This window comes from Lampetra fluviatilis, chromosome 25, assembly GCF_964198595.1.
Source record: "Lampetra fluviatilis chromosome 25, kcLamFluv1.1, whole genome shotgun sequence".
NCBI classification, from domain to species: domain Eukaryota; kingdom Metazoa; phylum Chordata; class Hyperoartia; order Petromyzontiformes; family Petromyzontidae; genus Lampetra; species Lampetra fluviatilis.
This window is the reverse complement of record NC_136299.1, coordinates 7,548,162-7,563,251: the sequence shown is the minus strand read 5'-3', so window position 1 is coordinate 7,563,251 and position 15,090 is coordinate 7,548,162. Positions and strand designations below refer to the sequence as shown.

Here is a 15,090-nt window from a genome sequence, read left to right as displayed (position 1 = left end):
CGTGTATCTGTGTCTGCGCGTCAGTGGAGCAGTCAGCGCTGCGATGCGCTTCGAGCCCGGCGACCCGAGTTCGATTCACAGCTCACGGCCAACAGGAGTGACGATTATTTGAACCGGTCCTGGGCCTCCTCTAGGTCGACCCAGCCTCAAATGAGTAGCTGGTGCAGTGTGTAGTAAACATCGCCACTAGGGCGACAAAGGCGGCCGGGCTTGGTGCTGACCACCCACCCCCTCGTGTGCCGTGCGGGCCTTCATAGGTGCTCGCTAATAGCACTTGCCTCAACAGTCTGCTAAGGCTTTTGGGAGGGGGGGGGGGGGGTCTTTGTCTTTGTGCGTATATCGGAATGTATCTGTAGATTCAATTACGCAACCCTTGCCGTCAATGCATGGGGAGCGGTGGCGCAGTGGTTAGCGCACTGCGCTACTGACCCAGGCATCCCGGTTCAATACCCGGTAACGGATGACATGGGTGGCACCGTGATATCTGAACCGGTCTTACTCGGCGCACTATGTCACCGTATTCTCCGCGATTATAAGACGCGCCGGTAAGTATAAGACGCACTCAAACTGAGTGCCCGGTATCGATTAAGATGTGCAAGTCTGGTCTCACGAAACACACCCACGCACACGTACCGAATCATAAGACCCGCCTCCAACTTTTACTTTCAAATTCAAGGGAGATGCTCGCTAACAGCACTTGTCCCAAAATTATGTTTAAGGCTATACGGGGGACATTTGTCTTTGTGTATGAACCCCCGTATCTCCTCGTTCCTGTTTAATGCCATCCCCAGTCACGTCGCACCGGATTAACCTGGGTGGGAGTAGACGCATCTGGTGGTGGTGGGGGTAGTGGTGGTGGTAGTGGTGGGGGTGGTGGTGGGGGTGGTGGTGGGGGTGGTGGTGGGGGTAGTGGTGGTGGTAGTGGTGGGGGTGGTGGTGGTGGGGGTGGTGGTGGGGGTGGTGGTAGTGGTGGTGGTGGTGGTAGTGGTGGTGGTGGTAGTGGTGGTGGTGGGAGTGGTGGTGGTGGGGGTGGTGGTGGTGGTGGTGGTAGTGGTGGTGGTGGTAGTGGTGGGGGTGGTGGTGGTGGTAGTGGTGGTAGTAGTGGGGGTGGTGGTGGTGGTAGTGGTGGGGGTGGTGGTGGTAGTGGTGGTGGTAGTGGTGGGGGTGGTGGTGGTGGTAGTGGTGGTGGTAGTGGTGGTGGTAGTGGTGGGGGTGGTGGTAGTGGTGGTGGTGGTGGTAGTGGTGGTGGTGGTGGGAGTGGTGGTGGTGGTGGTGGGGGTGGTGGTGGTAGTGGTGGTGGGAGTGGTGGTGGTGGGGGTGGTGGTGGTGGTGGTGGTAGTGGTGGTGGTGGTAGTGGTGGGGGTGGTGGTGGTAGTGGTAGTGGTGGTGGTAGTGGTGGGGGTGATGGTGGTAGTGGTGGTGGGGGTGGTGGTGGTAGTGGTGGTAGTGGTAGTGGTGGTGGTAGGGGTGGTGGTGGTAGTGGTGGGGGTGGTGGTGGTAGTGGTAGGGGTGGTGGTGGTGGTGGTGGGGGTGGTGGTGGTGGCGGTAGTGGTGGTGGTAGTGGTGGGGGTGGTGGTGGTAGTGGTGGTGGTGGTAGTGGTGGTTGTGGCGCAATCTTTAGCGCGCTGTGCTACGGACCCAGGCACCCAAGTTCGCTCACGACCGACACCAAATGACGATTATTTGAACCGTTCCTGGGTCTCCCCTAGGTCGACTCGGCCTCAAACGAGTACCTCGTGCGGTGTGTAAACATCGCCACTGGGGGGGGGGAGACAAAGGTGGCCGGGCGTGTTGCTGGCCACCCGCCCCCTCGTGTGCCGTTCCGGCCTTCTTCGGTGGTGCTCGCTAACAGCACTTGCCCCAACAGTCTGTTAAGGCTATACGGGGGATCTCTGTCTTTGGTGGGGGGGAGGAGGCGAGGGGGGGGGGGTGAGGTGGGGGGTATCGGGCACACACCGCCAGGGACAGGTTCAGACCCCCATAAAACATCAGACGACAACAACAATCTGAGAACATACACGAGGGGGTGGCGGTGGGGGGTGGTGGTAGGGGCTGGTGGGGGGGTGGTGGTGGGGGCTGGTGGGGGGGTGGTGGTGGGGGGGGGGGCTCGCGTCCCTCTGTGCTAAGAGGTCTCTTCTTGTTGTTGTTGTTCCGAGGCGCGTTCATTCACCCGTCCTTACGACAACAACAACAACAGCAGCAGCATCAGCAATGGGCCATGCCTACTTGCTGCACTGCCTGCCCGCTGCCGCTGCTGCATCGCGAAGCCCCACACCCCTTCCCCCGGTCTCTGTGCCCCCCCCCTCACTTCCTTCCCCCACTTTCCACCCCCGTGGCGTTATTGCATAACGCGTGTTCGCCATGTGCGCGCTGCGTGATGGCACGGGGAGACCCCCCCCCCCTTGCATTGTGCTCTCTCTGCGTCCTTGACTCTGTCCCCCCTACTCTCTCTAACCCCCACCCCCCAGACCCCCCACTCTCTCTAACCCCCCCCCCCAGACCCCCCCCCCCCACTCTCTAACCCCCCCCCCCCAACCTATGCCACCTCAATCCGCTCCCCCCGCAATCCATCACGGTCGCTGTAATGCGATCGCTCCGTATCACCACTGCTGCAGCTGTTGCAGCTGACAAAGCTGCTGATGATGAAACTGGCAAAGCTGCTGCTGATGCGACTGCTGCTGATGAAGCTGACAAAGCTGGTGCTGATACAACTGCTGCTGCTGCTGCGACTGCTGCTGATGAAACTGACAAAGCTGGTGCTGATACAGCTGCTGCTGCTGCTGCGACTGCTGCTGATGAAGCTGACAAAGCTGGTGCTGATACAGCTGCTGCTGCTGCTGCTGCGACTGCTGCTGATGAAACTGACAAAGCTGGTGCTGATACAACTGCTGCTGCTGATGCTACTGCTGCTGATGAAACTGACATAGCTGGTATTGATACAGCTGCTGCTGATGCTACTGCTGCTGATGAAACTGACAAAGCTGGTGCTGATACAGCTGCTGCTGCTGATGCGACTGCTGCTGATGAAACTGACATAGCTGGTGCTGATACAGCTGCTGCTGATGCTACTGCTGCTGATGAAACTGACAAAGCTGGTGCTGATACAGCTGCTGCTGCTGATGCGACTGCTGCTGATGAAACTGACATAGCTGGTGCTGATACAGCTGCTGCTGATGCTACTGCTGCTGATGAAACTGACAAAGCTGGTGCTGATACAGCTGCTGCTGCTGCTGATGCGACTGCTGCTGATGAAACTGACATAGCTGGTATTGATACCGCTGCTGCTGCTGCTGTGGCTGTTGCTGAAGTTGATATTGCTGCGGATGCTACTATGGCGGCTGCTACAGCTGCTGCTACTGCTACAGTTCCCACATCTACTGCTACTACAGCTGCTGATAGTGACACGGCCGATGCTAATGATAGGGCTATGACATAGCTCTAGATTTGAAGCTTTCGTGACTGCAAAGATTCATACTCTTAGTTTTTTCGGTAACGTCACGTAGGTAAAAAATGAAATTAAAATTAATAAAAATAAAATAATAAAAATCACGACGTTTCAGAGGCAACACAAGTCTCCGTCATCAAGTAGGACCGTCACAGTTAAATTTGCTGTATCAAGTGAGGCAGGGATTCTAAGATGCAAGTTCTTAAATACAAATAAATACAAGTTAAGGGGGAGGAGGGGGCAGGAGCGTATCAGAATGTGGTAGCCAATGAATGGAACATAGCTGACCTTGCCAGTTATAGCTGCTACATCTGCTGCAGCTGCTTAAGCTGACATAGTTGCTGCTGCTACAGCTACTGCTGGTGATTATAGCTGCTACCTCTGCTACAGCTTGAAAACTAATTTCTTTAGAACTGCTTTTGTGTTTAGTTTATTGTCCTCCCGGACCTCCGATTAGCACGGTTGGCTACGTACGGTGCGAAAGAAGTTCAACATACATAGACTCACACAGAGACCCATAGACTCACACAGAGACATATAGACTCACACAGAGACCCATAGACTCACACAGAGACATATAGACTCACACAGAGACCCATAGACTCACACAGAGACCCATAGACTCACACGGAGACCCATAGACTCACACAGAGACCCATAGACTCACACAGAGACCCATAGACTCACACAGAGACATATAGACTCACACAGATACACATAGACTCACACAGAGACCCATAGACTCACACGGAGACCCATAGACTCACACAGAGACCCATAGACTCACACAGAGACCCATAGACTCACACAGAGACATATAGACTCACACAGAGACCCATATACACACACAGAGACCCATAGACTCACACAGAGACCCATAGACTCACACAGAGACCCATAGACTCACACAGAGACTTATAGACTCACACTGAGACCCATAGACTCACACAGAGACCCATAGACTCACACAGAGACCCATAGACTCACACGCAGACCCATAGACTCACAAAGAGACCCATAGACTCACACAGAGACCCATAGACTCACACGAAGACCCATAGACTCACACGGAGACCCATAGACTCACACAGAGACCCATAGACTCATACCGAGACCCATAGACTCACACAGAGACCCATAGACTCACACAGAGACCCATAGACTCACACGGAGACCCATAGACTCACACGGAGACCCATAGACTCACACAGAGACCCATAGACTAACACAGAGACCCATTGACTCACACAGAGACCCATAGACTCACACGGCGACCCATAGACTCACACAGAGACCCATAGACTCGCACAGAGACCCATAGACTCACACAGAGACCCATAGACTCACACAGAGACCCATAGACTCACACAGAGACCCACAGACTCACACAGAGACCCACAGACTCACACAGAGACCCATAGACTCACACAGAGACACATAGACTCACACAGAGACCCATATACTCACACGGAGACCCATAGACTCACACAGAGACACATAGACTCACACAGAGACCCATATACTCACACGGAGACACGTAGACTCGCACGGAGACCCATAGACTCACACAGAGACCCATAGACTCACACAGAGACCCATAGACACACACAGAGACCCATAGACACACACAGAGACCCATAGACTCACACAGAGACCCATAGACTCACACAGAGACCCATAGACTCACACAGAGACCCATAGACTCACACGGCGACCCATAGACTCACACAGAGACCCATAGACTCACACAGAGACCCATAGACTCACACGGCGACCCATAGACTCGCACAGAGACCCATAGACTCACACAGAGACCCATAGACTCGCACAGAGACCCATAGACTCACACAGAGACCCATAGACTCGCACGGAGATCCATAGACTCACACAGAGACTTATAGACTCACACAGAGACCCATAGACTCACACAGAGACCCATAGACTCACACAGAGACCCATAGACTCACACAGAGACCCATAGACTCACACAGAGACCCATAGTTTGTTATCTTTACCCCGCAGCTCCGATTGGCACGGTTGGCTACATACGATGCGAAAGTCGACATACAGCTGCCATCGCTGCCAATATCGCGATGTTAGTTGCTTCTGCAGCCACGACTAAGTGCCTAAGCCACCTGTAGCTGGCTAATGGGAGGAATGCGTGTTTGTGAAGATGTGTGACTACGTATATTTGATTGTGCATGTGTGTATATACGTGTATGTGTGTGTGTGCTTGTGTGTGTACTCGTGTGTGTGTGTCAATGCGTGCGTGTGTGTCCATGCGTGTGTGTGTGTCCATGCGTGTGTCCATGCGTGTGTGTGTTCATGCGTGTGTGTGTGTGCGGTAGTGCAGCGGTTAGCGCGCTGCGCTATGAACCCGGCGACTCGAGTTCGATTCCCGTTCACGGCCAACACCGGTGACGATTATCTGAACCGGTCGACTCAGCCTCAAATGAGTACCCGGTGCGGTGTGTAAACATCGCCACTGGAGAGACAAAGGCGGTCGGGCGTGGTGCTGGCCACCCACCCACCCCCCCCCCTCGTGTGCCGTGCCGGCCTTCATAGGTGCTCGCTAACAGCACTTGCCCCACAAGCCTGTTAAAGGCTACGCGGGGGATCTTTGTCTTTTGCGTGCGCAAGATCAACTCAGCCTCAGGTTCCTGGCGCGACGTGGACAAACATCGCCACTGATGGGGGGGGGGGTAAGCCGAAGGCGACCGTGGCGTGGGTGCCCCCCCCTCACCTCCTCCCCCCATCGTGTGCCTTCGTAGGTGACGCCTGCGGACAGCATTTGCCCCCAACAACAACCTGTTGAAGCCTACACGGGGGTGGTGGTGGTGGGGGGGTGGTGGTGGTGGGGTGGTGGTGGGGGGGGGTTGGTGGGGGGGGTGCAAATCCTTGTCTTGTGCGCGCGGCGTGAAGTGTCTAAGACCCGCTCGCTACTCGCTGGTTCTTTCGCTGAAGTCACGTCGCTTGTTTGTCGGCGTCCGGGTGCCGCGGGGATCGATTGGGGCGAGTGCGATCTTGCCGCACGGCGTCTCTCGCCAAACTTTGTTCGGGGCGTGTAAGGCTCATTCACTACCGCCCCGTTCATCGCGACGCTCCCAGCGGTATTTACTCGCCTGCGCGACACGCGTGAAAAGGTGCCGCAAAGATGCGATGGAGGGAGAGACGCACGCTTGGGACATGACAGAGGAAGCGCCTGGTTTAGAGAACGAAGACAAAGATCCACGGCGTAGACTTGACAGACTGTTGGGGCGAGCGCTGCTAGCGGGCACTTATGGCGGCACACGAAGGGGGGTGGGGTGGCCAGCACCACGCCCGGCCGCCTTTGTCTCCCCAGTGGCGATGCTTAGACACCGTGCCAGGTACTCATTTGAGGCTGAGTCGACCTAGGGGAGGAAGCCCAGGACCGGTTCACTGATGTTGGTCGTTAGAGGGAATCGTCGCGCGGCGCGCTAACCGCGACACTACCGCTCCGAATAGAAAACAAAGACAAAGATCCCCCGTATAGCCTTAACAGATTTTTGGGGCAAGTGCTGTTAGCGAGGAGCACCTATGAAGGCCGGAAACGGCACCCGAGGGCGTGGGTGGCCGGCACCAAACTCAGCCGCCTTTGTCTCCCCAGTGGCGATGATTGCACGCACCCACCAGGTACTCGTTTGAGGCTGAGTCGTCTCAATACATACACACATAGAACACTCAAAGATCCACACACAGATGGATTCAAGAATCCACCACTACTACTTCTACCATCTCCTGGCATGGGGATGTTTGGCCAAGTTCGATTAATACGTTGTTTTTGGCTTTAACAAACTATATTTCGCTTAGATGTCAATTATTTTGTTCAACTCAGCCCATCATTCCTCTGGGGGTACCACTTTATGGGCACGTCAACAGCGGTTGTCCCGTGGACGGACTCGCTCATCCCTGCCCCCGCCATAGGAATGTGGAATGTCCACCACTGGCTCTGCTGGTCCCGTAAACAGACGAGCCTTTGTTAGTGCTCAAGCGAGCAAGAAAATCACTTTCTACGGTGATGTATTTTAAATAACAACAATCCAGTGCTGCTATTATGGGGAGAGAGGTACACGATCCCCCCTCTCTCGAGCGGCAGTATATTAAGCTGCTATTATTAATGCTGCTGGCTGCATTGACCGCGGCTGTTTGATGTCACGGGCGTGATGTGTACGTGATGTGTGCGTGATGCTGCGTGCTAAGGGCATGGCACACAGACAAAGATCCCCCGGCAGAGACCTAACTAGGCTGTCGGGGCAAGTGCTGCTGTCACAGTGATGATTTACGCTCCCGCGCGCATAGACACACTCAAATGTGCACAATCGTACACGGCATGTACTGACATCGTCATGCACAATTATATACACGCTGTCACACGCATACTTGCGCTCACTCGAACGTGTACAGCAACAACAAGGACAGTGACGTCACCGCAGCGCCTGTGCCAGGCTAGGTCCCCATAGTACAAAGTGCATCCAGACACGTACACATACACACACGCATACGCATACACACCTGTACACACCTATGCACAAACACCTAATTAAACAACAAACGCAAACAAAGATAAAGATCCCCCATATAGCCGCCACGGGCTGTTGGTGCAAGTGCTGTGTGTGTGACTGTGTACGTCAGAACCACGCCTGGCCGCCTTTGTGTCCCCAGTGGCGATGTTTACACATCGCACCAGGTAGTCATTTCAGGCTGAGTCGTCCTAGGGGAGGTCCAGGGCCGGTTCAGATCATTATCGTCAGCGGTGTTTGGCCGTGAGCGGGATTCGAACCCGGGTCGCCAGGTTCGTAGCGCAGAGTGCTAACCGCTGTACCACTGCTCACCACCACTCCGACATACTTGAACGCACGCACATGCACGCGCATTCATTCAATCACACTCAATGTGAATTCACATACCGCGCCTACGCATCAAAGCGTCAATACTTGCGTAGGTGTAACACATCGTAGGCTTTCACGACCGATATTATCCATAATACAGGGTTGTTTTTTTTTGGGGGGGGGGGGGTTAGATCGCGTAAATATATAAATGTGTCAAACTTGATTTGGAGCTTTCGTGACAGCAGGAATTAATCTTTGGTTCTTTCGGTGAAGTCACGTAGAAGGGAAACAATAAATAAATAAAAATATAAAACAATAAAATTATCACGACGTTTCGACTGCAATAAAAACAATCATCATCAGGTGTGAAATCCACAGCAAGAAATGTATTATTATTATTTTATTGTTTCCCGTCTACGTGACTTTACCGAAAGAACCAAACAATATAATAAATGCGTCGTTAGACCCGACGATGCGTGACAAACCTTACTCGTTGCACGTGTCGGGTGGTGGCGGGTTTAACGACGCATTTATATTCACGCGACCTCATCAAAAACCACCCGTGTCACGAATACACGCCGACTCGAATATTCTTGAGTCCACGTTTCTTTGCGTATGCACCTTGCCTGGCACAAGCGCCAGAGTGACGACGCTAACGGTGGTTGTTTGTTTGTTGTTGTTGTTGTTTAACTTCTTGATAGACTCTCCCTCCGCCATAGGAATGTGGAATTTCCACCACTGGCTCAGGGCTGTACACGGGAGACGGAAACCGATGGCTCGTTGAGCAGGTTGCGTGTGTACACGCGTTTGGGGGGAGCGGTGGCGCAGTGGTTAGCGCACTGCGCTATGAACCCGGCGATCCGAGTTCGATGTCTGCTCACGGCCACCACCAGTCACGATTATCTGAACCGCTCCTGGGCATCCCCTAGGTCGACTCAGCCTCAACATGAGTAGCCGGTGCGGTGTGTAAACATCGCCGCTCGGGAGACAAAGGCGGCCGGGCGTGGTGCTGGCCACCCACCCCCTCGTGTGCCGTTGCGGCCTTCATAGGTGCTCGCTAACAGCACTTGCCCCGACAGTCTGATGGGAGGCTATACGGGGACCCTTTGTCTTTGTACACGGACGTTCCATAGCCATGTGTTGTGAACAAAACAGACCCGACCCTGGCCATTGCGGTAAATTCCAGACCCCTTCTCCGCCTTGTTTACCCCCGATCCCCCCTTTAGTCCCCCCTCATCTCGTCTTCCTTACCCCACCCCTCCCCCACTTCCATACCAATCCCCCCCCCATCCCCCCTCCCCTCTTATCCCCCACTCCTTTGCCTCTCTACTTTTGCCCCCCCCCTCTGTGCCCCCAAGCAATGCCCCCTCCCCCCACCCATGCCCTCTCTGCCTCGTGCCCCCCCCACTCCCCCGCCCCCCTGCCTCGGGCATGGTGCTAATCAATCAATGCCATGCACGGTCAATTAGAAATCCGCGGAAGCTCGAACTGAGCCGGTTCACCGCGGAATGTTCACGAAGCATTCGTTGGTGTGACGATGAGTCGTCGATTAATCGTCGATTCCCTACGCCGAAGCTCACGCACGGCAGCGCGCGCGCGTGCGCAAGAATCGATGTCTTTCTGTACGTAGCCGTTGTGCGCCACGTGATTGATCCGCGTACTCACCGCAGCCACTAGCGGCCGCTACATTCACCGCAATTAAATCGGAACAACGTGAAACAGTGGCAGTACTGTACAGAAATATAATTATTATTTTAAATCCATCTGTGCGGAGTTTTTAAGCGTCAATCCCTTCTTCGCGTTTTGCGTGTCGGGGTTTTCTCCGGGTCCTCCTCCCACGCGACAACTAAAAACCTAAAAACGCCCACGAATGCAATCCATGGCCAAACATCCCAGGGGGTAGCAGCACCCTCCTGCGAGCGCGCCTCGAGACTCATCGAGTTTCTGCTGCGCGCGCTACCGCAATCATCCGTCACAATAACTTTATTGGCATTCGTAAACAACTTTTGATGTTGGGGGGTTGTTTTGTAAACAAACTTAGCTTTCACACGCAGGCTTTCGCGACCAATATCATCCTTAGTATAGTTTTTTTGGGGGGTTAGATCGCGTAAAAATATAAATGTGTCGTTAAAACGTAATTATTTGGCCAGTAATTACTGGCGAAAGGTCGTACTCACACAACCGGTGTTGCTGTGCTAGTGACGAATTGGCACGTCCTGTTCACGTGACAAACCTTACTAATCGGCCGTGTCGGGTGGTGGCGGGGTTTAACGACACATTTATATATTTACGTGATCTAACCCAAATAAACCCTGTATTCTAAACTTAATGTAGGTAAAATTTTTATTTAAAGCTTTCGTGACTGCAGGGATTCATATTATTGGTTCTTTCGGTAAAGTCATCACGTAGAAGGGAAACAATAAAATAAGAATAAAAATAATTTAAACCCACACTTTTTTGAAATTTTCTAGCTGTGGATTTTACACCTGATGATGATTGCTTGTGTTGCAGTCGAAACGTCGTGAGAATTTTATTATTTCCCTTCTACGTGACTTTACCGAAAGAACCAAGAATATTAATGTAGATTGTTGACAACGACAACAACAAACACCGTGACATTTTTTCCCCTTGCCCAAGCGAGAAGAACAATCGCACGCCGGCTGACGTTTACGTTGGACATTAAACATGACGCCCCTCGATACCCCGGTGCCTTCTTTTGGATTTGTAGCAACGTGCGCGAGAGTGGTGATGGTGGTGGTGGTGGGGATGATCTCAGCCCATTCGTCCATCAATCATCCATCGGTGGTCAGTCCATCGTGGGGTGATCGTGATGCTGTCAAAATGAAATTTAAACTAATAAAACCATCATCGAGTGGCGGAGGTCGTCGGACTAACGGAGGAGCGACCTCTCCTGCGGACCCCTCCCCCCACGTCGCCCTGCAGGCGGTCGCGGCCTGCTCGATTCGAGCCCCTTCCTGTCGGACGCGAACGCGGAGCGGATCGTCAAGACGCTGTGCAAGGTGCGCGGCGCGGCTCTCAAGCTCGGACAGATGCTCAGCATCCAGGGTGAGTTGGGGGGTGGGGGGGGCACGGGGGGGTAGGGGTCACGTGGTGTTCAAGCAGTGAGCAGGTCAGCTACTTCATCAATCTCGCCACCGTGGCGAGATGTTGACTACCTCGCATGGTGTACAGGAGGTCGTTGGTTCAATCCCGACCCTGACGCCTGCTGCTGCTGTATATTTGGAGTTTGTGGTGTGTCTCTCTCTCCTCGTGCTCGTGTGGATTTTTCACCGGGTCCTCGAGTTTTTCCCCTCCACATTTAGAATCAACGCCACGCGTTTAGAGGAGTTTGGCCGCTATAAATTTCCACCCCATGATAAGCCACTTGGTTGAGCTATCGTTTGTGATAGTCTGGTCGCTTATGAAAAAGAGCTATACAGCTCAGTGGGCCTCCTTACCTGGTAAAATAAAAAAAATACAGTTTTAGTTTAGTTTTGATTGGAATTAAAACAAACAAGCGTGATATCGTTGCCCGCTGCCGTTCGGGGGGTCCCCTAGGCTAACATATAAAACAATATAGATTATTATTTATTTCCACTTGCTTATCCAGGAAAGCCTCGCTGAGGCTCATGACTTTTTTTCAGCAGGGTCCTGCCAGGTTTCCGCAGTCGGCGAGGTTGCGATGTTGCCACAATCCCTAATGCCGCCTCTTTGTTTGTGTTTACCCACAATCCCTCATGCCGCCTCTTTGTTTTTTACCCACAATCCCTAATGCCGCCTCTTTGTTTGTGTTTACCCACAATCCCTCATGCCGCCTCTTTGTTTGTGTTTACCCACAATCCCTCATGCCGCCTCTTTGTTTTTTACCCACAATCCCTCATGCCGCCTCTTTGTTTGTGTTTACCCACAATCCCTCATGCCGCCTCTTTGTTTGTGTTTACCCACAATCCCTCATTCCGCCTCTATGTTTGTGTTTACCCACAATCCCTCATGCCGCCTCTATGTTTGTGTTTACCCACAATCCCTCATTCCGCCTCTATGTTTGTGTTTACCCACAATCCCTCATGCCGCCTCTTTGTTTGTGTTTACCCACAATCCCTCATGCCGCCTCTATGTTTGTGTTTACCCACAATCCCTCATGCCGCCTCTTTGTTTGTGTTTACCCACAATCCCTCATGCCGCCTCTTTGTTTGTGTTTACCCACAATCCCTCATGCCGCCTCTATGTTTGTGTTTACCCACAATCCCTCATTCCGCCTCTATGTTTGTGTTTACCCACAATCCCTCATTCCGCCTCTATGTTTGTGTTTACCCACAATCCCTCATTCCGCCTCTATGTTTGTGTTTACCCACAATCCCTCATGCCGCCTCTTTGTTTGTGTTTACCCACAATCCCTCATGCCGCCTCTTTGTTTGTGTTTACCCACAATCCCTCATGCCGCCTCTTTGTTTGTGTTTACCCACAATCCCTCATGCCGCCTCTATGTTTGTGTTTACCCACAATCCCTCATTCCGCCTCTATGTTTGTGTTTACCCACAATCCCTCATTCCGCCTCTATGTTTGTGTTTACCCACAATCCCTCATGCCGCCTCTATGTTTGTGTTTACCCACAATCCCTCATTCCGCCTCTTTGTTTGTGTTTACCCACAATCCCTCATGCGGCCTCTATGTTTGTGTTTACCCACAATCCCTCATTCCGCCTCTATGTTTGTGTTTACCCACAATCCCTCATGCGGCCTCTATGTTTGTGTTTACCCACAATCCCTCATTCCGCCTCTATGTTTGTGTTTACCCACAATCCCTCATGCGGCCTCTATGTTTGTGTTTACCCACAATCCCTCATTCCGCCTCTATGTTTGTGTTTACCCACAATCCCTCATGCGGCCTCTATGTTTGTGTTTACCCACAATCCCTCATGCCGCCTCTTTGTTTGTGTTTACCCACAATCCCTCATTCTGCCTCTATGTTTGTGTTTACCCACAATCCCTCATGCGGCCTCTATGTTTGTGTTTACCCACAATCCCTCATTCCGCCTCTATGTTTGTGTTTACCCACAATCCCTCATGCCGCCTCTTTGTTTTTTACCCACAATCCCTCATTCCGCTCCTTTGCTTTGTTTTTACCCACAATCCCCCTTGCCGCCCTCGTTAGACGACAGCTTCATCAACCCGCAGGTGCAGAAGATCTTCGAGCGGGTCCGCCAGAGCGCCGACTTCATGCCCACGTGGCAGATGAAGGTGCGAGACGCCCGGCAGCGGCTCCTCTCCGCTCCACTCCTAGACGCGCGCCGGTCAACCTGCCGGTCTAAAACTAAACGACTTTAATTTTTTATTTCACCACGTAAGGCCCACTGAGCTGCATAGCTCTTTTTCAAAAGCAGCCTGGCCACAAATGTATGTTTGTTGAACTCCTTTCGCACCGTACGTAGCCAACCGCGATAAGGTGCGGTTGGCTACGAAAGGCAGTTTTGTGTTTAGTTTGTTTTCCTTGTCGCTGTGAAAGATTTCGCAAATGCTTGTAAGCATTTGGGCAGTGCCAGATTAAGCTAAGTGCGGGGCCTGTAGCATATGTTGTTATAAAGGGGCCCTAAATAAGAAAAAAACACGTAAATATTTAAACACAAAAAATTTTGCTTGCACAGTAAAGTTATTGTATTTTTTCATTTGCTATACAGCCAGATAATATGACAAATCCCTAATCTTAAACACCCAGTCGTTCTTAAAAGTCGAAGGCGGTATAGTCCTATAGTAATAAAGCAAGTGCAGAATCACTGAACCGGAATTGCTTGAAAGCATTTAGCGCCGGGGCCCTTGAAAGTGCGGGGCCCGTAGCTACTACATGTGTAGTAGCTACTACATGTGTAGTAGCTACTACATGTGTAGCTACTACACGCGTAGCTACTACACATGTAGCTGTAGCTACTACACGCGTAGCTACTACACGCGTAGCTACTACACGCGTAGCTACTACACGCGTAGCTACTTTTGCTACGAGGATAAATCCGGCCACTGTGGTGTTTGGGCGGTCGCGGACATCTCCCGGTGCGGGCGACGGTGACCACCGCCGGCCCCTGTCCCCGCGTGGCCCGCAGAAGGTGCTGAGCGCCGAGCTGGGCGAGCGTTGGCGGGACGGCCTCGCCGAGTTCAACGAGCGGCCCTTCGCGGCCGCCTCCATCGGCCAGGTGCACCTCGCCCGGCTCCACGACGGCCGCCAGGTGGCCATGAAGGTCCAGGTGAGAGTGGGAGGTGCGGGGGCAGGGGGTGGGGGATCAATTCTCAGCAGCGACAACGCCGCCGCCAACGCGGCGCTCGTGCCAGGCTAGGTGCACTCGCTCCCACCGCCGCCGCGTGACGGTGGTGGTGGGAGCGTCGCAAGGCTCCGCTGATGCTGGCAGGAGGTCGCGGGACAGATCCATGTACTGTAACATATATACTGCACTGCATTCTAGATTTGAAGCTTTCGTGGCTGCAAGGATTCATATTCTTAGGTTTTTTCGGTAAAGTCACGTAGGTAAAAAAGTTAAAATTAATAAAAGTTAAATAAAAATAAAATAAAAATCACGACGTTTCAGGTTCCACCTGAAGACGGAAGCTTGTGTTGCCTCCGAAACGTCGTAATTTTTATTTTATTTTTATTTTACTTTTATTAATTTTCATTTTTTACCTACGTGACTTTACCGAAAAAACCTAAGAATACTGCACTGCACACAACAAAGACAAAGATATAGGCTGTCAGCAGACTTTTGGGGCAAAGTTCTGTTTCGCGAGTAGACCGGCACGGCACACAAGGGGGTCG

At 52.6% G+C, this 15,090-nt stretch overlaps 1 protein-coding gene across 1 annotated transcript in view; it reads left to right on the top strand.

Moving 5' to 3' along the window:
- Nucleotides 1–15,090, top strand: part of LOC144941751 (atypical kinase COQ8B, mitochondrial-like) — a 47,376-nt gene that overhangs the window by 24,673 nt on the left and 7,613 nt on the right. Inside the window, 3 exon segments of the mRNA XM_078868164.1 lie at nucleotides 11,239–11,361; nucleotides 13,447–13,532; nucleotides 14,387–14,527. Coding sequence (XP_078724290.1) covers nucleotides 11,239–11,361; nucleotides 13,447–13,532; nucleotides 14,387–14,527 — 350 coding nt within the window.